This window comes from Cryptotermes secundus, unplaced genomic scaffold (assembly GCF_002891405.2).
Source record: "Cryptotermes secundus unplaced genomic scaffold, Csec_1.0 scaffold2252, whole genome shotgun sequence".
Lineage (NCBI taxonomy): Eukaryota > Metazoa > Arthropoda > Insecta > Blattodea > Kalotermitidae > Cryptotermes > Cryptotermes secundus.
Window position 1 is genome coordinate 56946 of NW_019732873.1, and position 24274 is coordinate 81219.

Consider the following 24274-nt stretch of genomic DNA (forward strand, 5'->3'; position numbering starts at 1 on the left):
AATGAGGTTAAGAATTCATGGGGCTATACATCAATTCTGCTTATCCACACATCTTTATGGTGCCGTGATTTATTAGGCAAGGAAGCAACTTTGCCTTTATCTTTTGAGCTTGCTGGTTTTTGCATACTAGTGCCATATATGAAACCTGTTACATGAGGTGTGATTTGGCTGATGTAAATTTGAGATTATGCAGTTGTAAGATATAAATGAATAAGGTAACCTAGATAAGGTTGACTGTTTCAAGGTATTAACATATTTGAGAGGGGAGGGCAGGAATCCCACAACAGAACTTTTGTGCATTCCAAATAAGTCACAAAATGTTTTGACTCCAATCAGAAGACTGAATGTCCACATGTGATGTTGATTATCATTTCATATGTCCATATCAGTGAAGAGTGCAGTCAGCATATTTTTGCATGTTACTGATATACCAGGATCAGTTGACATCTGTCATCTGACATATTCCTGGCTTACAGTCTTGCCTTACCATCAGCACATTTCAACCACCTTCTGCAAGTAGTTATATTGTATTACTAAGTGAAGTATCATATAGATTAAGTACAAAAGTTGCAGTGCCTAAATGGAAACCTACTTTTGCATATAAATTCAGTCTTGAGTCCAATATTCCCCTTGGTTTTCATATTCATAACTCTTTATTCTCTTAGTCTAAAAATTGTTGTCACAGTCACAATTGTCACAAGAGGGACCAGACTGTGAAGTATGGTATATAATTTTTATACTGTTAATCTGCAAGACTTCTGTGGTTACATGATATTGTAAGTTAATGTGCACAATATGTTTTTCAAAATATATGGCCTATAATGTTCAATTTTCAGTTTTTTATAGTGTTTCTATAATGCAAAGTGATTGAAAAGCCACTTAGGTCATACTATTGAGAGCTTAAATTCAACTAACACAACTGGTATATTACTCAATGCTGTGGAATCAGCACTGTGCTCTCTTGTTTGTGTTATCACAAATGTTTAAATAAACGTTTTGGCAACAATCTTCTTTGCATAAAGCAAATCTATAATATGGCTTTTTATGACCTTTTTGTTACTGTGTATAATCATAACGTTTGTTGTTATTGTTATGTCATAAAGATACTGTAGTAAATTCATTTTTATACATCCTCATGTTTCCCGCTGTTTCATAAGTTTCTCAAACCTAAGGGTTTTTCTGACAGAGATTATATATTATGTGTCCACCTCTGGGATTGTGATTTAATGAATGCATGCAATTCAGTTTTTTATAGTTTCTTAAATGTTTGAGCCCCCTTTTTATAATAGGAATGTGAAGTGGAGGTTTGGTTTGGCAGGTTATTCACATTCTGGTTTAACAGTGTGATAGTTGCAGCACAATAATTGGTATGAACCATTTCCAAACTGGACCTACAGGTGATAGAGCAGGAAGGGGCAATAAATCAAGAGGGCACTGATAAGAGAATCATAACTTGCAGGTTAGAGCCTTCTTAGATATGACTTCATGTAGTCTAGTAATTGTTTACTGACATCCTGGAGGAACTTGCTTCCTTCATTTTCAGGTTAGAGTTGGAGACAGCAAGTTCTTCGAAAACGTCAGCAGAGATCCACCAAATTAGACCGTGTCACTTTCTAGAAGACTGTAAACTTGAAGAATGTAAGAGGCAACATGGTGACCTAGGCTGAACAGTGAAACTGTTAAGAGCGATTTTAAAGAAATAGTGGGTGACTGTGGAGATGGTTTTGTAGGAGGGAATTTGTTGAATGGATGAGAAGAATTAGCTTTTCAGGAATGTGTCTGTCCTTGCAATTTGTCTATTGTCCATGTTTTTCCTGCGCATAAATTTTCTTCTCAGTGATGACTTCATACGCATTGCCATTGCCATGTGCCGCCCAGACTGTCAATAAGATGGGATACCATTTCATTTCATTTCTTGAACATCAATTTTCTTATACATAAATTACGCTACTAGCCTATTTCCAGAATGTGACACCCTCCGTTTCTTATGTGGTCTGCCAGGGCTACGTCTACTTGTGAATTTAATGACTCAAATTATGTCTGGGAATAAAAACTACTTCCATGAGTATGATGTGGTAATTTCTCCAATTAGAATTATCCGCGTTTGTAGTTACGACACTATATGTCACGGCATCCTTGAATCTCTTCGGTTACTTCATCAATTCGCTCTGTTTCAAGGATGATGCTTAGGGTGTCTACCCCTGTTCGATGATAACGGCGGTGATCCAACATTATTCATTCATGAGGATCAAGTAATCTTATTTTCGTGTGTATATTTTGGAATGCGTTATCAAGAACGTCACGAAAGAGGTTAGAGTATGCTCGTTGTATGAAGAAAATCATAGTGGTGTTACCCAGAATGGAATATATTTTTAGGTGGCCAACACGAATATGTATTGACAATAATGTTTTAATAAATAAGTATTTTCATTATTTCAGTAAATTTTATTTTGAGAAAGGAAAAAAAGCGACAACGAGTGTTGTAGTTAATTTAATGGTAAGTTGAATACCTTAGTGGTGTTTGCACTGTAGTAGTTATATGTGTCGTAAGGTATTAAAACTATGTTATTAATTATGTTGATACTTATCAAAGCTGTATAGAATGCTAACGAAATATATACGTGGTTACAAACATTAAATAATAGAGTGACATCACTCCCATCAGATGTATTTGGGAACGACGATAACAAATCAAAACTGATTCAGGAGGAAATTAAGAGGAGATTGAACTCAGGCAATGCGTGCTACCATTCAGTCCAAAACCATTTGTCTTCTCGTCTGCTGTCCAAAAAACAAAAATCAGAATATAAAAAACTATAATTTGGCCCGTGGTTCTGTATGGGTGTGAAACTTGGTCTCTAACATTAAGGGAGGAAAATAGACTGAGGGTGTTGAGGAGAAGATTTTGACCGCAGAGAGATGAAGTGACAGGAGGTTGAAGAAAACTGCATAATGAAGAGCTTCATAACTTTTACTCTTCTCCAAGTATAATTAGAATGATCAGGTCATGGATGAGGAGGTGGGCAGGGCATTTAGCACGAATGGTGAAGAAGAGGAATGCATATAGTATACTGGTTTGAAAGTCAGATGGAAAGAGACCACTGGGAAGACCAAGGCATAGGTGGGCAGAAAATATTAAAATGGATCTTCGAGAGATAGGATGGGATGGTATGGATTGGATTTATCTGGCTCAGGATAGGACCAATGGAGGGCTCTTGTGAACATGGTACTGAACCTTTCAGGTTCCATAAGATGCTGGTAAGTCCTTGAGTAGCTGCACAATTGGCAGCTTCTCAAGAAGGGCTCAGCTCCACGAGAGTGAGTGAGTGACATCACTTCCTTTCATGTAGTTTTCTTGCAAAGGGAATGCAGCATGCTGTTAAAAACTGAAATCAGGCTTCTGGAATGTAACACCATGCAGTCTGTTGAAAGTCCACCGATGTTTCGGAGGAACTGGTTGCCTCCATCTGGAGAGTTGAAGAATAAGTCAGCTTGTCACCTGCCCTCACACTGGTTTCTTGCTTGGCTTATTCTTCGACCCAGAAGATGGCAGCAACATGTTTCTCTGAAACGTCGGTTGACTTTCAACAGACTACATGGCAATATACATGTATCCCAGATAATAGAACTCTTCATAGCCACTGCTGTGAGAACCTTAGATCTTATATCATTTAGGCATTATTTTTGTGATGGTATAATGCATGAGGGCGACACACATTATAAGAACCAGACAGGATATGTGGTGGACATCTTGAAATCATAACTTCAAATTGCAGTGTATGCTATTTTAGTTTGTACCTATTTTGAAAATGAGATATCAGTATAAATTTATCCAAAAACATTTGGAAGGAAAATACACTTACTTTGCACTGGTGTTGCAGATGCTGGACATTACAGCGTTTTACAGGATGGACATAGGTAGGGCATTGAAATACAGCTTAGAGAAATAAAGACATAGATTAGTGGGAGAAGTGATAATAAGTACATGGACATTTTCAGGAAGAAATGTGTAAAGCAGGAAGAAGAGCAGCAAGGGGAGATTAGTGAGAGGAACATAAGGATGCTTCAGAAGAGAGATGCTGAAAGAAACAGATACAGGCAAATAACAGGTGAAGCAAAAGCAAGGATGCTACAAAAGAAAAGAGATGCTAAAAGAAACAGGTACTGTCAAGTAACAGGTGAAGAGAAAGCAAAGATGTTACAGAAGAAGAGAGACACTGAAAGGAACAGATACAGTCAGATGACAGGCGAGGAGAAAGTGAGGATGTTGCATAAAAGTAGGATTGCTAAAAGGAACAGATACAATAAAATGACAGAGGAGGAGAAAGCAAGGATGTTACAGAAGAAGAGAATTGCTGCTAGAAGTAGATACAGTCAAATGACAGATGAGGAGAAAGCACGGATGTTGCAGAGGAAGAAAGAAGCCCGGCAGATGAAACTTTGTCTGATGGAGAATGATGAGAAGGTAAGGATGATTCAGATGCAAGAAGATCAGGAGCGACCTAGGGAAATTAAAATGGAGGAGGATGCAGAGAAGGTGCAGAAAGAAATGTGTGCTGAACAAAGAATATGCATGAAAATGACAGGTGAGAAGGGAATGATGGTAGAGAACGATTTGTGGCAGCGTGGACTTAATCAAATGGAAAGTGAAGAGGGGGCAAGAACACAGCAGAGCAACAGAGATGCTAAACAAAGTATGTTTGATCTGATGACACATGAAGAGAAGGAATTGACTAAGGAAAGAAGGATAAATGATACAGAACGAAGCAGGTTCAGTAATAGTTTACATGTAACTAGTGACTTGACTTGTGAGGAAACTATGCAGACAGCAACAATTTGGGGACAGTGTGGAGAGAAGTCAACTTTCCTTTGCAACCCAGCAGTCTCTTGTGAACTCGATAAATCAGTTTTTATTGGATCTATGCATGTTGTATGTGATTACTGCCAAGCAAAAAAGCGGAATGGTGAAGGATGTGGTGTGTGTTGCTCTAATGGGAAAGTTCAGTTGCAGCCTGTAGAAGTGCCTTGTGCAGTACTGACGGTGCTTCCTTCTGGCACTGATCACCTTTTGCAGCATACAGAAATGTACAGCTGTGATTTGCAGATGGCTTCACTTGGAGTTTCTGCAAAGGTATGTGAAGGTAATTTTATGCTAATATTTAAAGTTCAAGGTCAGGCTTCCCAGTTTCTTTGTCTCCAGAAGATCAATCAGTTTGTGGGTTGTCAGTAGAAAGTCCATCAAAAATCCAAGTATAGCACTTAGTTAAGGCTTAGTATGGTTCTTTAGATGAGAGTAAGGCTGTTCCTGTGCTTGGTAAGCACCACACCATAAAATTTATGGAAAGGTGGTTTGTAAGCTCCACACATTCTTAATCATTGCGCTGAATGGAGGTGAGTGTTCGGCATCATATTCTCACCACTTCAACTCTGGGGAAAGTATCCCTGCTCCAATTAGATAGTACGAGGTTGTGTGGGCCTCAGAACTGATTTGGATGCAGTGGCCGAAAAACAGTTCTCTTCTGTCTGGAATCAACCGCCAGTAGTCCAGTCCATAGTGTCATTCTACTGACAGAGCTGCCTTGGCTTATCTGGATAATTCTGTACTAGCAGGAAATGTTAATGTTCCAGATATATAATATTCACAATAAATAATCAATTATTTCATTACAGTTTATTCTAAGAAAAATCCAGAAAAAGAACATNTTCCCAGCAAGAGAAAGAGATTTTCCTCTTCTCCACAGCTTCCACACTGACTTTGGGGCCCACCCAGCCTCCTATACTATGGGCACTAGGGGCTATTTCTCTGGGGTGAAGTGACCAAAGAATGAAGCTGACCACTCACCTCCATATAGTGCCAAGATCAAGACCTGTGCATGCCTCCATTCCCTCATGCATCTTCATGGTTTGGTGCTTAATTAAGTGACAGGAAAACTTTTCCTTTGGTATAATTGCAGTGAAGTCCAAAATCAAAACAGTGTAGGAAGGAAGAAAGTGTGTTTTGGTTGTAATTTCAGCATCTTAGAAAGAAAACGAAGTCTACCATTCACTGACCAACTTTGCTATTTAGAACTCCTGGTTGGGTATTGTCTTGTTGTGGTCCTCTGCTAACAAGCAGCATGCCCTTGCTAAAGTTACGGTACATTGTTAGACATTGTTTATCTCCTAAATAGATCAGGTTCAAGAACAGGCATTGTTGAATTCAACAATATTGCAGTACACTATATAGAGCTAATAAATTTTAGTTGTTCCATTTACATGTTTTTTCTGTCATTTTCATTAGTGATATATGAGGCATAATGAAGATGAAAGCGGTGCATTTCTCTAAGATGTCTATAAACTGCTACAAAGCTGCATGGCATTTCATCCCAGAAGATAATACTGTTCATAGTGTTGACTGTGAGGACTGCAAATCCAATTAATTCTACATTCAGAATTTGTACTAAAATAATGTACCCATATATCATTTTTATCCTGACTGGTTGCAGTTTTCTTAATGTAGCAGTGTAACTACTTTACCTTTACATTACTCATTATACATGGGATGTAATTAATTTATTTGGAAATAGTTTAATTTAAAAAGTTATATGTCCTGTATTGTGTTTGTCACAATATATTTGAGAACAAATGAAAATGTGTACATGTAAACTAGCTGTATCCTGTATAACATATGTCATTATAGCTGATCTTAAAGACTGTTAATTAAATATCAACCATTTTTATTTATTCATATATATAATTGTATTTGATATATTCATTTATGTGACTGATCAGTTGGTTTAACTTGTTGCAATATCTCATCCAATCACTGCATTACTTTGCCCATACACTCTCAATTTGATTGGTTTTAAAGCCGTTCTGTTGTTTCAGCAGACAAAAATATATGAAGTTGTCCATATCCTGGCATATTTGTTTCATTTTGAAATAGTGATGTGCCCAAACAGTAAAGCTGATCTAATGTCCGGAAACTGTGTGGACTATTTTGAGGTGGAGCCCACTATTGTGAATGTCATTGCTGAGTTATACTGTAATATTTATTTTCTGTAGGTATTTACTTTGCATGTATTCCCTGTAGGCAGCTCTCATAATAGATCTTAGAAGTGATGCTTCCATTGGCATTCCAGCAAACTTGTTGCAACTGGTGAAGAGTGGAAACAGTGAAGTTCATACCAACAAAGGGTTAAGCCAGAATTCTTAAATATAATTGGATCCTATTCCATTGTTCTTATGTATAACAGACTGTGGCATTCTCTTCTGTCATTATGTATGTTCAATTGATAAGTATTTATGGTTTCGATCAGAAGATCGCAGCAAAGGCTTGTTATTCTGTCATTGGTATTGCTGTATTGAGGTTAAGTATTTTTGACAGTGCTTGTTTTTACATGCAAAAGATATAGGTGCACAGAAATTGTTACCTCAGTACATTTGATGCTCATTTTCTGATTGAAATTTCAGCAGGCTTTATACAAGTACAGTGATAAAAACTGTGTTGTAGGACAATATTGATGTCATCAAAGTGGAATGCAATGTTGATATAGAGACTGAACCAAAATCTGAAGATTGCCTCACAGATGCAGATCAGGGGCAAGTTCCATTTTCCTTCATACCTGTGAAGCAGGAATTGGTAAGCATTATTATTTAGCAGAATGTGATCATGAGAAATAAATAAAGATATTGTTGGAGAATTGTGTTTTGTTTCATTTTCATCGTCATGTTGAAACTGATTTCTATAAATGGAACAGTTTATAAACTTGCAGACCTTAGGAGTCAGTGTTGCCTGCATGTTGGAAACTTAACTTTCTTCTGGAGGATCAGATGATGGCCTACAAGATGTCATGTTCATTCATGTTGTATGTCATATCCTCTCTCATGCACTAATGTTAGTGATACTGAGGCAAAACATAAATTATAAAGATGAATGGAATGAAAATGCCTTTGATGATCTTGGTGTACTGTACATTTAAGAAGGGGAATCATGAACCATGCACTTTGTCATGTTTGTTTTCTGGGAAGGGTTATTTGCAAGATAGAATCTGTGACATGCATCACTGTAATTGAGTTTGTTGCATACCAGGAAGAGTCATGGGCTGTTACTGCTATCAAGGAAGAGCAGATAGATGAAATAACAAAAGAAGAACAAGAAATTTGTTTCGAAGGGTGAGTATAGAGTGTTATCTTTGTCATGAATATCACATTAAATTTTCATGTTACTGCCATGAAAATTCAACAACATAATTGCACATACTTTGAGAAGCGTAAAAACATTGGTATATAGTGACATTAAAGCCAAAAAAGACAGATGTTGCTTGGAAATGGCCGGTAAACACACCAGCATCGACAAACATGCAGTTCATTGCTAGGCAACAGCCCCTGTTGACACATCACACAGTAACAGAGGAGCTGTTGGAGGCATTGTTTTCTATGGGTCCTGACCTGAGGCTATATAACAAGAACCAACAGGACAAGAGAGGCTTAAGTCCCGTGTGGAGGTGGAGTCAAATACCTCCACCATGACCCTGCAAGTCGGAGACGACGAAAAGGGAAGTCTCAAATCTGAGACAGTGAAATATGGTCGCGAGTCCCAAGGGACTTGGATCCAAAAAAGACTGTGCTGGCAAGGCTCAGCAGCATATACAAAAGACAGACCCGTCCTCTGGTCAGAAAGGACGTCCCACAGAAACAAGATCATAACTGTCAAACGGTAATAATTAATACCTGGTCATGAGCACCAAATGGGGCTTGACACTAAGACTGACTGACTGACCGACCATCAGTCGCAATGTGACTTTGACTCTGACTTTGAAAAGAGGCTTAAACTTGGCAGCAGTCAGGCCTGTGGCCATTCAGCTGACTCACTGCAGTTCCAGAATAGTTAAATAAGTTATAAATAACGCATAACCTGCTGCATAAGCGTGCATTGACAGAAACCTCTGTATATCCTGTATAAAACTTGCTTAGTATAGTGCAGTGCACAGAGACCATAATGGCCTAGATTGTGGACACGTGGATATACAAGGTGTGACAGTTTAATTCCTAGAATGGCCCTGTGAAAGGAGAATTTGTATACCTGTGCACTAGTGGCTGGTGTTATCTTCAAAATACCCTCCTTGTGAAGTTGTGCACTTCATGAGACGATGGTGCCATTGCCAGATATTTTGCACCTTGTACTCTTGCTGAAACTACAGTGCAACAAAGGTAGTGCCTACTCAGAAAGACTGACCCCTCCCTTTTCAAAGAGGAGACCCCATTTCTGAAAACATACATGTTTAGGGGAGAACAGAAATCTTCTTGCTCGTGGATCTTGAGGAGACTGAAGCCAGGAATGTCTGTGCTGGTGAAGGCCAGCAGCAATTTAACCGACTGACCAAGCCAGGCAGTTGCAGGAATGAGTTGAGAGTCAACGTTACTCCCCAAGAAGATTCCTGGAACTCATTTCTGTTAGAGGCTGAGTCAACCCCAGGGCCATAGTGTGGCTGGAAGGATTAGGTAAATTGAAAAAAAAATCCACCTCATTGTGACCCAAACCCCCAACCTTCTGGCTTGTAGCACAGTGCCTCAACCAACTATGCTACCATGTACCCCTTTGTATTAGGTAGAACATGTCAAAATAGTAGAAATTAGTAATACTGGAGAGGAACTTCCTCCTACCTTCTTCAGGGCCAAAGGAAGAAAACATAGTGTCTAATTACTACCATTCTGGCATGTAGTAATAACTGGATGTGTCTGTAGTGGATTCTTATTGATATTTCTTTGATTTTTGTCTCAAAGGTGTACTGACATTGTCACAAGTTTTCCTCAGTCCTTATCGAGCCATTGACATAACTAAAAGGCCTTTGTTTCTCATTTTTCCTCACAGTGGTGACAAATTTCCAAATGAACAAGATAATCGAGGCTATACAGCTTTGCAACTTGACCCATGTCTTGGTCATGACCAGAAATGTGCTGTGGAAGATGTCATTAATAAAGACATGGATTTAGTTTACATGTCCACAGTTAGGCTTGGTGACAACCTTAATTACAGTGGACAGAATGTGAACAAAACTAACTCTGAACTGAGCAGTAATCAGATCATAAGTGAAAAGGAGATTGAGCATCCAGATGTTCAAATTACAGGACAGACTTACAAATGTGACATTTGCAGAAAATATTTTGGAGAAGAAGAGAAACTGATTAATCATCAACATGTGCATACTACAGAAAGACCCTTCAAATGTGAAATTTGTAATAAATTATTTTCCCAGAAAGGGGGTCTAAACAAACATAGACGTGTACATACTGGGGAGAAGCGTTATAGGTGTAGCAGTTGTAATAAACGTTTCTTGGAGAAAAGTCATCTTGATAGACATCAACGGACCCACACTGGTGAGAAGCCTTTCAAATGTGAAATCTGTAATAACTTTTTCACGCAGAAAGGAAGTCTTGATGCTCATCTACGTATGCATTCTGGAGAGAAGCATTTCAAGTGTGAGATTTGTAGAAAATATTTTACTCGTTCTAGTTACCTAGCAGTACACCAACGTATCCATACTGGCGAGAAACCATATACATGTGAGTTCTGCAATAATCGTTTTAGGTGCCGTGGGAATCTTGTAAGCCATATTCGTACTCACACTGGGAACAAGGCGTGTTGAGTTTATTTGCACATTATTCAACCATAAGGGAGTGGAGATGACTGTTTCGGCACATTGTTAGTGGTTGTGTGTTTTCATCAGCCAGCACTCATGAAAAAACATAAATTGGAGGTGACTTAGATTTCAGAGTAATTACAGGGAAATAATAAGAAAGAAGAGCACCATATCAAGAACAGAAGTTATGTATTGATGTTTTATGATTGGTTGAAGTTACAATAAATTGTCCATTTAAACATGTTCATCATCAGGAATGACCATGCTCAGCAAGACTGCAGGTTGCCATTAGAGTTAGGTACATTGCAAATAAGTGTTACTGAAGTATGACTGCTGTGGGAAGGCAGGAGTGCTATATGTGCTGTCACCCCATTCCTGACAGCTTTACAGTCATTGATCCCTTCAGTACATATCATTCTTCCTTCCCAGAGTACTGTAGTACTTGGCAAACTATCAGGGATTAGGCATGCATTTTGCAATATCTATATGGTAACTTTTTTTTTTTTTTTAATTTTTGATGTAAGGTAAGGCTTATATACAATACTGGATTTCATATTTATTTCTCTTTTATATCATAATGTAATTACAATACAGCAAGCTGTAAAGTGTATTTTTTGTACCATTATTAGCCTACAAATCTGTGACTAAATGAAACTGGAAATAGTGTATAGAACATGTTTTGGTTATTTATGGTGTTCTGTTTTTTATTTCTTCTGTAATATAATCAAACACTTTTTGTTATTGTTTTCTAGTGTGGCATAAAATATTCCTTTTTAGCAATTAAATGCATGGTGTTCCATTTTCATATAATACTCGTATTGTCATGTGACAAATAACTTCACGTAGCCTTTGGGTTCAACAATTATTTATTGAACTCATTCATCCACACTTACTTAGAGTCAGGAATACAAATACCATCACTTGCAGTATCACAACTTCTGCCTCTACTTCAATACTTCTACTGCGGCTGCGACCTCTCAACTGTCCTTGGCCGTGGCTGGATCTTGACAGTGTCTACAGATGCATTCAACCATCTTATATAGACCTTATGTGGACCGGATGCCAGACACCATCTCCCACAGTTCAGTTTTCTGTTGTCACTTGACGAACCCTCTGTTGTCCATCTCCAAGGAAACACGTTCATTGTTTTGGCATTCTCTACATAACGGCCCACTGTTATTGCATTACCATGGAAGTACCTACTCAAAACACGTTACAGTATTTTAAATCATCCAGTTCGTTTATCTAAGTTTTGTGAGTGCTTTGTGTTCTGTTTCATCTTCTTTTCAAAGGGTCTGAGAAGAAGTTTCATATATACTATGATAGTGTGACTTAAAATCTTGTACTTAAAACCGTTTATTTTCAGTTAATCAACTGAATGGCATATTTCTGAAGTGTCTTTGACATGCTGATATTTTACCATCAATTTTTAAACTGGTGAGCACTGTTTGAAATGTCCATTTTTATACTGTCTATAGGAACATATGAAGCGTGGAGTACATGGTCAATATTTTACCTTTTCTGTTTATCTTGAGATGTATCCATCTACACAAATTGGTGATGTTAATTTTATAAGCATCTCATATTAAGGTAATCATACACATGGTATATGCTCTCACATTGGAGTCAACATATGCTGGCTCTGCCTGTATATTCAGACTACAGACTTTCAGGTTGTAATAGCATGCAATTTGATACATACCAGCATTTTGAAGAAACTTGTTACTCTGTTCTTCAGAGTGCCTCTTCTACCCTGAAGACAAGCAACAGGTTCCTCAGAAATGGTATCCATCTACCTGCCATTTTCACATCCCAGGAAACTGTGGTAACTCACTACCATTGGAGCCTGAACTATCATGAGACTAGCTTGTACAATGTAAATATGAAGAGAGTGGTTTTCCATCCTCAATCTAATATGTAAGGGACCAGGATTAGATTTTGTGGTTATTGTTTCTTCAGAGCTTTCATATTCTTGCTGGAATTCAGTCACAGATAGTAAGAATAAGACTTATTTTATTCTGTAGAATGCAGGAAATGGATGTTTTTATGAAAATATAACTCCTAAAAATGCATGAAAAGTGTGGAGCAGCACACTTCGTAGACCTTACTAAACTGATGACAGTGTTATGTGTGTGTGATTTCTGTGCAAGGACATCAGTGGACATCAGTTACAACTTTTATTCTGATCATACTGTAAAATTAGCATCATTTTTAAGTTAAGACGCATTTGTGTTACATTGTGTTGAGAAATGTAAGGATAATAACACATGGGTGTTTAAGAGTGCTTTGTCCGGAAGTAGCCATGATTAGATGAAAGGAATGTCTCAAAAATGAATTGGAGGAACTGAGGACAATATACCCATCTGGACAGCCAGTTCCCAATGAATGAAGGAACTTCTGAATGGCAGTCAGTCAGTTACCACTTAGTATGAAAAAACAGGAAAATAATAGGATTATGGCTACAAGTAAGTACTAAATTATTTATTATCAGTGGGAAATTATGTGTAGCTGCTGACATACTTAATGGCTTTGAATCCTATTTAAATGTTTTTTAAGTGTGCAGAGGGGTAAGGCTACCTGGATAGTCAAGTCAGACTTGTGAGGTGACTCTTTTGACTTAATAAAACGGATGAATTGAAAGTCTACAGTGTTGTCAGAATAGTGAGTTCAAGTCTGCAAGTTTATTATTTTCCATAAGAAACGTTACAGTATAATATAAAACTAACAGACAGACAAGAACAGAGGTGTACTTGATACCAGAAAATTATATAATTATAAAGTTGTCTTTCTTATAATTAAAATTAATTAAACACAATATTGATAAATATGTGTCAGCAGCAATATAATTAATGTATGAAATTCAGTGAGATGTAAACAGGGCAATCTTAATAACTGTGGCATAATATTCCCACTGATATCCAATATGCATGTCTGTATTGAAAGTCACTGACAGAAATGTAGATGATATAATGCATTAGCTTTCTCATGAACCTGATTAAACAAAGTGCATTAACAACGTAAAGATTTGTGCAGAGCTATTGTGCAAAGGAACATAAACATAATTAAACAGAACTCACTGCATGTGATCCCTAACTTAAGACAGAATGAAACTAATCATACCATTCAAACCAATTAAACCTAACATGAAAGTTCAGACTATACAGCAAATCAGTTATTTGGGTCACAATATTGCACATAGTATAGAGTCACCCACTGTATTGCCCGACAGATAAGGTATTTACATTTTTATAAAACAGTGAGGAAAGTGTGATAGTTGAATGTGAACAAAAATGTAATTTATTTTACTAATATAGATAATGTCATAATATAAATAAGAAGTGTCCATTATGTTTGGTTATTGATAATCAGTCATATTATCAGGTTCATGACAAGTTATTTTGAGATGCAGTATTCTATTCTGTACAAGTTGGGAGATGTTAGACACTCAGGTCACCATTAGGTAACATTAATGAAAGAGGTGAACTGCCATTTTAAATATCACTTGGCTGCCGCAGTTCAATTTACTAACAAATATAACTTTTTCACATGTTTGAAGAAATGTACAATAGGTGCACCAACTAAATCTGTATATGTTTCCGTTAAGAGTGTTTAACAATCTGTTCTGGTTTCCAGATACACTAAGTTCTTACTAGTTTCACATATTTGAAGTATTTGTAGCTCTACATATTTTCACAAAAATTCTTAAAATGTCATTCTTCCCCGGACACCAACATGTAATATTTGTGTGTACACAGAAAGCATGCTCTTTCAGAGAGAGAGGATGCAGCACTTTAGAAAGATGTGAAACAACTTACATTTTACAGTGACATCTGTTTGGGTATGAATAAATGGAAATCATCACAGTGAATTGTAAACTTTTATTTCTTAATATTTGGCACATATACTGTACAAAGATGCGAAATTTTCCATCAGCATGAGCCCCCTCATGGAGAACAATTTTCATATTGGAATGCCAGTTCTTCCCGTCAATTACTCATCATATCTAGTATGATTTGCCTGAAAGCCCCATTCACATTAAGGTTTAATCTCTGTACACAGTCATCTTTAGAGTTCCCAAGAACAGCAAGTTGTACTTCTGCAGGGAGTGCCACAACAGAGACTAAAGCATTTAATTGATACATAGAGACAGAGTGGAATGAGTGAGAGTCAGCAGAGTCCCTCCTTAGCAGAAGGTAAGTGACCTGTAGTAGTCAGACCTCTCCTTTCATAAGGGTTGGGGAGACAAATTTCAAGAAACAGTAAAGCCTGAAAAGAACAAAAACATGATCATGGGGCTTAATTAAAACTACAAATGACAGTGCTGGTGAGGGCCAGCAGCAATTTATTTGACTTACAAACAGAACTGATGAGCTAAATATCTCTTATTACTGCATTTTCATATAAACTTCACATGCATCTGGATAATTCTAAATTAAAATGTAACAGTAACTTGCATAGGTTACTGTTAATTTCAAATTAAGACGGTTCCTTACATACTTGATACGACTGTTTATGAGCATTATCTGTCTCTGATGTTACAGTCAATGTCTCTTCATGGATACGGCCATGCCTTTTCAAGGTTACCTTCTGAGCGAATTTCTTATTACAAATGCTACAAGTGAATGGTTTTTCTCCAGTGTGGGTGCGTTTGTGTGTCTCGAGATGCCCGCTCTGTGTGAACCTTTTATTACAAACTTCACATTTATATGGTTTCTCTCCCGTGTGTATACGATAATGTTTCTTTAGATTTACACTCTCCGAAAATTTTTTGTTACACACCACACACATGTAAGGCTTCACGTCTGTGTGGCAGCGATAGTGAGTTTTTAGTTGTGATTTATCGGCATATCTGTTGTTGCATATGTAACAACTGTATGCCTTCTCTGTGTGGATGCGAAGGTGATTTTTCAAATTTGCGTTTTCAGAAAATCTCTTATTACATATATCACAGCAATATGGCTTCTCTCCAGTATGGACACGATGATGGTTTGTTAAGTTTCCTTTCTTCGAAAAAGTCTTTTTACAAATACTGCAAGTGTATGGCCGTTCGCCAGTATGAATACGATAGTGTGTCTTCAAGGTTGCACTTTCTGTAAATTTCATGTTGCATACATCACAATTATATGGCTTTTCTCCTGTGTGCGTTCGTTTATGAGTCGCCAGGTTCCCACATTGTGAAAACCCTTTATTGCAAATGTCACAAACGTATGGCTTCTCGCCCGTATGAATTCGGTAGTGTTCTTTGAGACGATCACGTAATGAGAATGTCTTGTTACATACATCGCATTGATAAGGCTTAAGTCCAGAGTGGATGCGATAATGGTATTTCAGATTCGTTTTCTTCGAGAATCTGTTGTTACATATGTTACAAACGTACGGTTTCTCTCCAGTATGAACACGGCAGTGATTTTCGAGCGTTACTTTTTGCGTGAAGCTTCTATTACATACGTCACATGAGTATGGCCTCTCTCCTGTATGAGTGCGTCGATGAGTCGTCAAGGCACCACTCTGTGAGAACACTTTATTACACAATTCACATTTGTAACGTTTCTCTTTTGCTAATGCTTCCGATTTCTGTCTTAAATTTTCACCCAGCCTTCCAGTTCCTGTAGTATACTGCTGCTGAAAGAAAACACACATATCATACTGCTTTGTTGATGCGTCCATATTCGCGAATGATTGTTCAAGTGTCAATGGTTCACCGTTGTCTGCGTAGTCCTCATGCTTCTCTATGCTTAACTCTTCTTTCAAACTTTCGTTGTTTTCAGCGTTATCCCACAATTCTTCTTTAGTTTCACTTTTTATCATAAGTGTTGTTACAGGCTGAAGAAGTTGCCCGTTTTGGAAGTCTGAAGATGTTGTGGGAGTCTCTTTGTTTGAATCAAGTTCGCGCTTAATGTGATCCATGTCAAACAATTTAATTGCAGTCCTCTGCCAATTCTACAGCACGCCGGGAAACACTTTTATGGCCAGGTACAGTAATGTTAATACGGTTAATACTGCCTCTGACTTTTCTTTTCTTTTTTTTTTTATTCTAATTTCACGGCTGTGTATATGGTTATGTACATACATACGTTTAGATCGTTTAGATTGTGTGGATCTAGAAGGCCAAGCGTGTAGCTTTAAAGTGTAATGTAAGTTATTATTAACGGTTTATTTAATAACACTCAAATGCTGAGATTGTATAGCACCGTATTGTAGAATGAGCAATGAGTGATGAATTGGATAGGTTGTGGAAGAAAGCGGTTGTGGCCTAATTTAAGGTACTTTCCCGGCACTTGCCTATAGGGACTCTGAAGAGCAAAACAAAGTATGATTGTAGGGCCTCGGCGCAAGATATGAACCCGCAATATCTGGAGTAAGGTGAGTGCTAGGCCGCGCCATAGCTTAAGCGGTTAGTCGCCGGCTTCCCACCGCGACGGCCCGGGTTCGATCCCGGGCCTGGTCAAGTGGTATTTGTGGTGGACAAAGTGGCTTTGGGGCAGGTTTTCTCAGAGTACTTCGGTTTCCCCAGACAATATTCATTCCACCAATTTCTCCACAATCACCCTCACCTATTATGTGGGTCTGGTACAATAGGCCAGAGAGTGGCTGCAGTACAAGGGACTTAGTCCCACCTCACTAGCAATAAAAAAAAAGTGCTAACCAGTTGACCGTGACGTTGAGATTTACAAACCTTACATTTCTCTAGGTAACGTATACACTGATTTCCCTTATTGTGTTTTTGGCTGTGATCAACTGATGTCTGTAGGCCTGTGTATATGTAAATTATGTTTATGTGAGCTTCCACTACCTCCTAGTGTGTAGTGTACACATCTTCTCAGGTCTTTAAATGGGAATATATTGAGTTATGTCATTGATTGGGCTAGACCCTACTAATCTGGGAGAAATCAGGGAGCAACACATCACACTTGTTAGGGTTTGGTTATGTGTTAGTAATGGAAGGGATGTGAGACTGAAGTTTTCCCGGTGGTGCACGGTCAATTAAGCACTGTTCTTGGGATACATTTATATAGGGTAATTACTGTACATTGACAGCCCAACTTTGTTTCCCTTACATTTATAAGTTATAGCTGTTTCAGTTAGCACAAAGAAATCATGGGCATAAAGATTACTGTTTGTTCGGATGTGATGTTGAGTGGTTCCATAGATACTTATCATTGTTTCAGTTGAAATTGCTGCCTTCATCTTCAAGGAAGATTGGTAGATGTGCGTAGAGTAGCTTCTCGGTAGAGAGTTACTGTGTGTAATCTGAGGTTTGCATGGCTGACTGTGGAGATTACTGTTTTATACATGTGATGTGATGTTGAAGGCACCAGGTGCTTCAGAAGCGCTGGTAGTGATCTACCAGAGTATGTAACTTGACATCTTCATAGTCATTGCTGTGGGAACCTCATATCTCACCAATCAGAAATAAATCTGATTCAAGTATGGAGACAGACTGTTTCAAGACATGCCACTAACATGGCTTGTAAAGGAACAGTTCTTCCAGTGCATAATTAATTAAGCACAACATGATGCCATGCTGGGGGAGCAGAGGTATATATCCAGTTATTCTTAATCTCAGTGCTAGGTGGAGATCAGTGGTCAGCTTCACAACCTCACTACTTTACCCTGGAAAAGAACCCTCCTGTTCCCATTGGCTAGGAGGCTAGGTAGGCCCCAGAGCTGGTCAGGATGACTTGGAGAAGAGAAAAATCCCATGCCCCTGCCAGGAATTGAACTCTAATCATATGACTATCTGACCCATAGCTTGTTGCTATGCTGAGTTAGATATTCAGGCTTTCCAGCCGGGCTGGATCATACTCTTTCTTTGGGTCTCATGACTGTCTCCTTGTTACCTACCTGAGTAACAGCCATTTCCTGGACCTACACCATGGAGCCCTGGAGTTCGGGTGACATGTCTCTGAAATTTCAATATCTGCCTACAAGACTACGTAGTGTCAGAACTCAGAGATCCACAGACTTAGTACAGTTTGTTTGATTGTTCATTTTCTTTTTGGTCTAAATTCAAAGCAAGTGTTCTTGAATTTATATGTAAAATACAGATTAGAATAAAATGTTAATGTTTCACTTATTATTTGAAAAGAATATATTGATGATTTTTTTGTAATGGACAGTTGACAGGAATCATTAATTTGTAAGTCATCAAAAACTTAAGCTTATTCACAGGGTAAACAGTGATTAGGAACAGAACTGGAACTGAAGATTTCAGTAGTCTCAGTAGTTAAGAAACTGACAAATAAATTTTGAACTGATATATGGCAGGAATACTCTAAACCTTTACTGACAGTATGCAAAAGGTGGCAGTGTCGAAATTTATTCAAGAACACAATTACCATTTGTTTTTGTTTTGTTCTGTTTTGTTTATGTTGTGAAAAAATAGAGAGAAGACATGGCCACGGGGAAGGTGCACCACTCGCCCAAGGTTACCACAACATTCCCATTGCAAGAAGAAGTTGAAGATGGGAAAAACAGACATCTCGTTAAATGTCAGCGATGCCCTTCAAGAATACTAAATCCTGGTATGGGTGTATACAAGCAGGTTGAGGTAACTACATATTACAGTATAATAATGCAATATTTTATTTCATAATTGACACTTTCTTTTTTAAAGAAGAAAAATTAATCTTTCTATATTTCATGTGTGAAAGAATAAATGTGCTGTGTCTGCCATAACAGTATGACACATTTTGAAACGCAGTAAGACAAGGGGAAATTCTCTGTATAATCAAGCCTCAAATATAATGTATATGTTCAAGCATCATAAGTGTCATATGTATATGTGTCTGTAGGTGGGGTTTGGATTGCAGACTTGATTTATTGACCACTTATATGGAAGACCTGGAACTACAAACAATTACAGTGCCATCACTAATCTCCACAGTTCACAAATCACCATAGCACTTGCTAAGCCTTTTTCTAGCTTGTTTTTTCTTCATCAGCTGTTCCCTGGCAATGACTTCTAACAGTGGAGAGTCTTCAGTTTCATGTGGTCAGGCCCTCTTTTTCACAGACTCGTGTGCAGAACTGCCTAACAACTGACTTAGTCAGTTGCTTATAAGCTTATAACATCTCGGCATGGATCACATAGAAAAACCCCATTTTCAACAGCAACTCTATTGTTGCATGCATACTTATTGCTGTTGTACCATGTTTACTGAGCCGTTGCCCAGAAACAGTTGTTGTTTACAGAGTCACCGCTTAGCAATAGATCTATACACCACAATAGTGTAACATCACACTTTTTGAAACCTTGTTGAAGGTAACCACAACCTTTTACAAGCATTCATCCACTCTTGGGCATTGGTTCTTTGTCACTTTTGTGACATATTTGCAGGTGCTATACAAATTTCTCCTGGAGTTCGGTCTTTTACCTTGAAATTATTCTGAGGATGAAGATGGCAAACTCTGTTTTTGAGATGCTCCCACTAAGCAAGTTGGTTTAAAGCTAAGTATTCAGGATCTGCTCTGGTGGTCTTGGCCGGGACACCAGCTATTCTGACTTCTTCGTCGTCTTCGTCAGTCCCTCCAGGCAAGTACTGGGATAGTACTTCAAATAGGTGATGACTCTGTCCATCCAGTTCCTCTCTAGCTCATCGTTCATCTAATTTACCGTTTGACAGTGTGTAGCCTAAATACCGAAAATGTCATGAAATCCCCACCTATGCCACGGGAAGAAGTCATGTGCACTCAGGCATGTTGCTCTTGGAAACCCTAGCACAAGATGTGCTGCAGCACAGCGACAACCTATGGAACTTTATGTGCTGGTCACTTGGAGAACCATACTTGCTGCTTCAGCATTCTTTACACAGCAACAAGAAGACACTTTCATTTGCAGTAGCATCATTTGGCATTACTGGAGGCTTCTTTTTGTGAGTTTGGAAATGGTACTATGGTAACAGTAACTTCAGTTAGGTATGTCAGTGTGCTGTATAGACCAAAGGTCTCCAAAACTTTACGAACCGCGGGCCACATTAGGTAATTCAGCACTTTCAATGGGCCAGATAAAGTGAGAAATTAATAACACTGGATATATGAGTTTTATTGAAAGCACAGAATTTCATAAACTAAATACAAAGTACGTGAGAATAAATTATCATATATTAATGACAGCAGACAGTAGCAGCAAATGCTCATATTTTCATCACAAATTATAATAAAACAGTTAGTTAGTTATTGGAGAGGGTGGGTTTCCCCATGCACTTAGACTTGTATTGGTCCATTGCGCTTCCCTCTGTGATTTCTACCAGTCTCTATATCCTACCGGTACTGGTGCTTACCATCAGTCCCGCCCAGCCAGCGAGACCGGCTCTACTAGCTGAGAGGTATCTATAATGCTTCCCCCATCTACCAGAGGTATTAGAGACTGCTGTTGGGTGGGAAACGTCCGTAATTTGTCTCAGTGACCTCCTTTGGAGATATGAGGTTCTTTTACATGCCGTAAAGCTACAACACGGGACCCACGGCTTAAAGTCCCTCCCGGAGGACTTGTTCCCTGAATTTTTCCACCCTTAAAAATTCGACGACCTCCGCCGGGTATTTGAACCCGCGTACTACGAGTCATGAGGTGGGAATGTTACCTCTAGACTACAGAGGCCGCTTAATAAAACAATTAATGTGAATGATGGAACTCTTTTTGCATTCTTAAAATCTGATTAAATTGAGGTTCAAATTTTGAAACGCTAATCACAAGCAGCGACTTTAAATGTTCATCAGATAAATTTGCCCTGTATTTCGACTTGATGTTGAAATACTTGATGACTTGATCTGGGAAAAAGTTCGTTCACACAGATATGTCATCCCAAAAATGGAGATAAATTTACAAGCAAATTTCTTTAAATTTGGAAATTGCTCAGAGTTCAGAAATTTATAAAATTCAATCAAATTTCCTTCCTTCTATTTGTCTTTAATATGATAATTTTCCTGAAGTTCAATAATTTCCATTTGAATTTGACTTGGGACATCTGCAGCATCACAGTCAAACGGATTTTGAAACAATCTGATTTCCTGAGCATTGGAATCCAAATCAGCAAATCGCTTCCGGAATTGTTCTTTCAAATCTGAAATGACCAAATTTGCAAACGAGGAAGGAAATTCTGCTTCAACCATTTTATGCAACTCTGCACAGTATAGCATATGAACAAAGTTACAATTTTTCACTTGGCTTTCCAGAAGTATCAACTTTGCTCTGAATGCCTTGATAAGTGCAAATAAATCACAGACTAAGTTATTTTCACCCTGCAACTTTAAATTCAAATGGTTCATATGGTTCACCAGATCAGCAAAAAATGCTAATTTCCAATGCCACTCGGTATCTGATAAAAGTGGTTCGTGATGGTTTTTCTCGGTAAGAAATATGTTAATTTCATTCCTGAGCTGAAAGAAGCGCAAAAGAACCTTTCCACAGCTAAGCCATTGAACTGCAGTATAATATGTCAGGTCAATAAGCTGGGAATCACATTTATCAGTACTCATTGGAAAATTAGTTCCATTGGCGCAATATTATATTTAAGTATCCTGTTGCACTCCATACGATATATGACACAAACACCGTCTCAAGTGCAACAATTTATTGTAGTTCTTTGTCTTGCCCTCTTCTACACTACATGTTTCGGCCGCAAACAGCCATCATCAGGTGTATGCACTTACGTAGCTGTTACATTGCATCTAGTTTAAAATTTAAAACCATAAGTCTTCCCAATTGTTCTTTTTGTCGTTACTGACAGTTGCACTTGGGACGGTGTTTGTGTCATAAATCCATTGGCGCATTTCTGCACAATTCTTTCGCGGGCCAGATGTGGCCCATGGGCCGTAGTTTGGAACCCTTGCTGTAGACTTTTGTAACATCAGAGGTAGACAGCGACTCTGTTAGAATTGTGACCTGATCCGTACAGCTGGATAGAGGGATGGATAGCTGAGAGGAATAGTTTCCCCTGCACCGAGTTATCTCTCAGCTGGGCACATACCTTGTCCAAGACCCACACATGTTCTTGCATATTGCTGGTGCACATGGTGCATCTCACGAACAAAGTGTAGCGCAGTTCTCCTCAGAATACTGTAGAATTAAAAGATCTGAATTTGAAGAGAAATTCAGCAGTACTGGCAGATATGTTGTAAGACAGTAGAATCCTCCAGTGAAGAAAAGGCAAGGCAAGTGGTTGTTGCAGTTGGTCAGTGTTGAGAATTTTACGTTTCATTTAGGGAGACGTTCAGCTTAGTGTGCCAGTGACAACAATAAGAGTTGTGCAGAAATGGTGTCAATGTGCTCAGCTTCCACAGTACACACTCATGTGTTGTAAGGGCTTTTGCCTTCTCTTTCTTGGAGAATAATATATTTGCGGTTGTCCTCCATGTCTGGAAGTTGTCTCCATCTGTATCCAACAGACCCTGTGTCATTGAAACTCAATGGGTTCATAAGGCAGGTTATCACAGGATGACACTTTGCCAGACATACTAACAGTTTTGTGTGTTGGCAGTTCCCTCTACCCCATATGAAACAGAAGACAGACAGAGGTGACATCTCAACTGTGGAGGAGGAAGTCATCAAGGACTACTGGGTGGTTGAAGACATGTATTCTTTCGAGAATGTTGGCTTCTCAAACTCTGTCGCTGGTGTGAAGTATCTTGCTTGCGCTGACTGTGAAGTGGGACCAATTGGGTGGTTTGACATAGCTGCTCAAACGAGCTATGTGGCATTGTCAAGAGTGCTACATGGTAATGGTTAGGTGGTATGTATCAAGTAGGAGGGGTGATTCTGTCGTGTAGGGTCCTCTTGAGGCTGGGAGGAAACAAGTGTTAAAGGACGTCCATGAAGTTACATTGAGCTTGAGACAAAATGAATCCTTCAAGTAACTTTTGTTTAACAAAATTTATCGTAACATTTCAGTGTGTGTGTTTATTTATGCAATCCATCACTTGATGTTGAAGAGCCTGTGATATAATGATAAGGGGAGGGTAGTTGCAAGTGATGCTTCAAACTAAAACGTATTCAGTTTAAAATGGTAAAAATATTGCATCAGTTGAAGGCGAATAAATGTTTCCACAATTGTCTGTTGATGTAGCGATGGTCTCATTGTGCAGTGGAATCTCCATTTATTTAAGGTTCTCCCATGCTCAATCCTTTCACTGCCAAGCCCTACCACAGAACCACCTGCAAGAAATTTAAATGTAATTGCGTAGAAATACTGACGGTACTTCCCCAAATTATCTTCAAATGACCATAGTTATAAATACCTAAAAAGCCTATTCTTTTGTCTCAATATTGGTGTATCACACTTGATGTCATCTAGTGACAACACTGTACTGCATGATAACATCAAGCTGATCTGCATTTTTAACATGTATGCTGAGTCTAATTGTCTCATGGCGTGGAAGAGGTTAACATTCCATTTCAAGGATTGCAAGTTCATTTACCATTAAGTTTCTTCCATTTAAGATTTTCATCAGTTTAGTGTTGCAATCCACTACTTCGAAAAGAAACCTTAAATGTGGGGATTCACTGTATATTGCTCTTGGTATGTAATGTGACAAGCCATGTTCCTTGTATCAGTTTTTTAATCTTGTCAAAGAAGTTCATTTTGGATGTGTTCAGTTTCAGAACAAAGTAAAGTTATCCATGTAACAGGCCATGAAGGCCCATAGGGTTGTGA

At 38.4% G+C, this 24274-nt stretch overlaps 3 protein-coding genes across 8 annotated transcripts; 2 read left to right on the plus strand and 1 right to left on the minus strand.

Annotated features, from left to right (window-relative positions):
* Positions 1 to 1348: 1348 nt before the first annotated feature.
* On the plus strand, positions 1349 to 11316 carry LOC111867835 (zinc finger protein 813). 3 transcript variants are annotated; one of them, XM_023858023.2, is made up of 6 exons: positions 1349 to 1459; positions 1544 to 2497; positions 3882 to 5131; positions 7493 to 7621; positions 8072 to 8154; positions 9854 to 11316. In XM_023858023.2, the coding sequence occupies exons 3-6, from the start codon at positions 3986 to 3988 to the stop codon at positions 10626 to 10628; spliced, it is 2133 nt and encodes a 710-aa protein (XP_023713791.1). In that variant the 5' UTR covers positions 1349 to 1459; positions 1544 to 2497; positions 3882 to 3985; the 3' UTR covers positions 10629 to 11316. The 3 variants fall into 3 exon arrangements, with proteins under 3 accessions (XP_023713791.1, XP_023713794.1, XP_023713792.1); XM_023858026.2 differs by having other exon boundaries at positions 1349 to 2497; positions 4000 to 5131; XM_023858024.2 differs by lacking the exons at positions 1349 to 1459; positions 1544 to 2497 and having other exon boundaries at positions 3530 to 5131.
* LOC111867836 (zinc finger protein 2 homolog) lies at positions 11140 to 16538 on the minus strand. 2 transcript variants are annotated; one of them, XM_023858027.2, is made up of 2 exons: positions 15120 to 16538; positions 11140 to 14888 (listed from the first exon to the last, which is right to left on the minus strand). In XM_023858027.2, exons 1-2 carry the CDS (start codon positions 16527 to 16529, stop codon positions 14790 to 14792), a joined length of 1509 nt encoding a protein of 502 aa, XP_023713795.1. In that variant the 5' UTR covers positions 16530 to 16538; the 3' UTR covers positions 11140 to 14789. The 2 variants fall into 2 exon arrangements, 1 of the variants encoding a protein (XP_023713795.1); XR_002843404.2 differs by having other exon boundaries at positions 14833 to 14888; positions 14978 to 16538.
* LOC111867837 (guanine nucleotide exchange factor MSS4 homolog) lies at positions 16514 to 24274 on the plus strand. 3 transcript variants are annotated; one of them, XM_033752820.1, is made up of 3 exons: positions 16514 to 16595; positions 19009 to 19173; positions 23102 to 24274. In XM_033752820.1, exons 2-3 carry the CDS (start codon positions 19018 to 19020, stop codon positions 23348 to 23350), a joined length of 405 nt encoding a protein of 134 aa, XP_033608711.1. In that variant the 5' UTR covers positions 16514 to 16595; positions 19009 to 19017; the 3' UTR covers positions 23351 to 24274. The 3 variants fall into 3 exon arrangements, with proteins under 3 accessions (XP_033608711.1, XP_023713798.1, XP_023713796.1); XM_023858030.1 differs by lacking the exon at positions 16514 to 16595 and adding an exon at positions 16682 to 16756; XM_023858028.2 differs by lacking the exon at positions 16514 to 16595 and adding an exon at positions 16711 to 16985.

Excerpts from the sequence above, each read along its gene's own strand:
- LOC111867835 (XM_023858023.2), top strand. The coding sequence starts at position 3,986 with ATGGACATTTTCAGGAAGAAATGTGTAAAGCAGGAAGAAGAGCAGCAA. Across the intron at positions 5,132-7,492 it reads CACTTGGAGTTTCTGCAAAG|GACAATATTGATGTCATCAA; the intron begins GTATGTGAAGGT and ends ACTGTGTTGTAG. Across the intron at positions 8,155-9,853 it reads CAAGAAATTTGTTTCGAAGG|TGGTGACAAATTTCCAAATG; the intron begins GTGAGTATAGAG and ends TTTTCCTCACAG.
- LOC111867836 (XM_023858027.2), bottom strand. The coding sequence starts at position 16,529 with ATGGATCACATTAAGCGCGAACTTGATTCAAACAAAGAGACTCCCACA. Across the intron at positions 14,889-15,119 it reads CTCATAAACAGTCGTATCAA|GCTTTACTGTTTCTTGAAAT; the intron begins GTATGTAAGGAA and ends TGTTCTTTTCAG.
- LOC111867837 (XM_033752820.1), top strand. The coding sequence starts at position 19,018 with ATGGCCACGGGGAAGGTGCACCACTCGCCCAAGGTTACCACAACATTC. Across the intron at positions 19,174-23,101 it reads GTGTATACAAGCAGGTTGAG|TTCCCTCTACCCCATATGAA; the intron begins GTAACTACATAT and ends GTGTGTTGGCAG.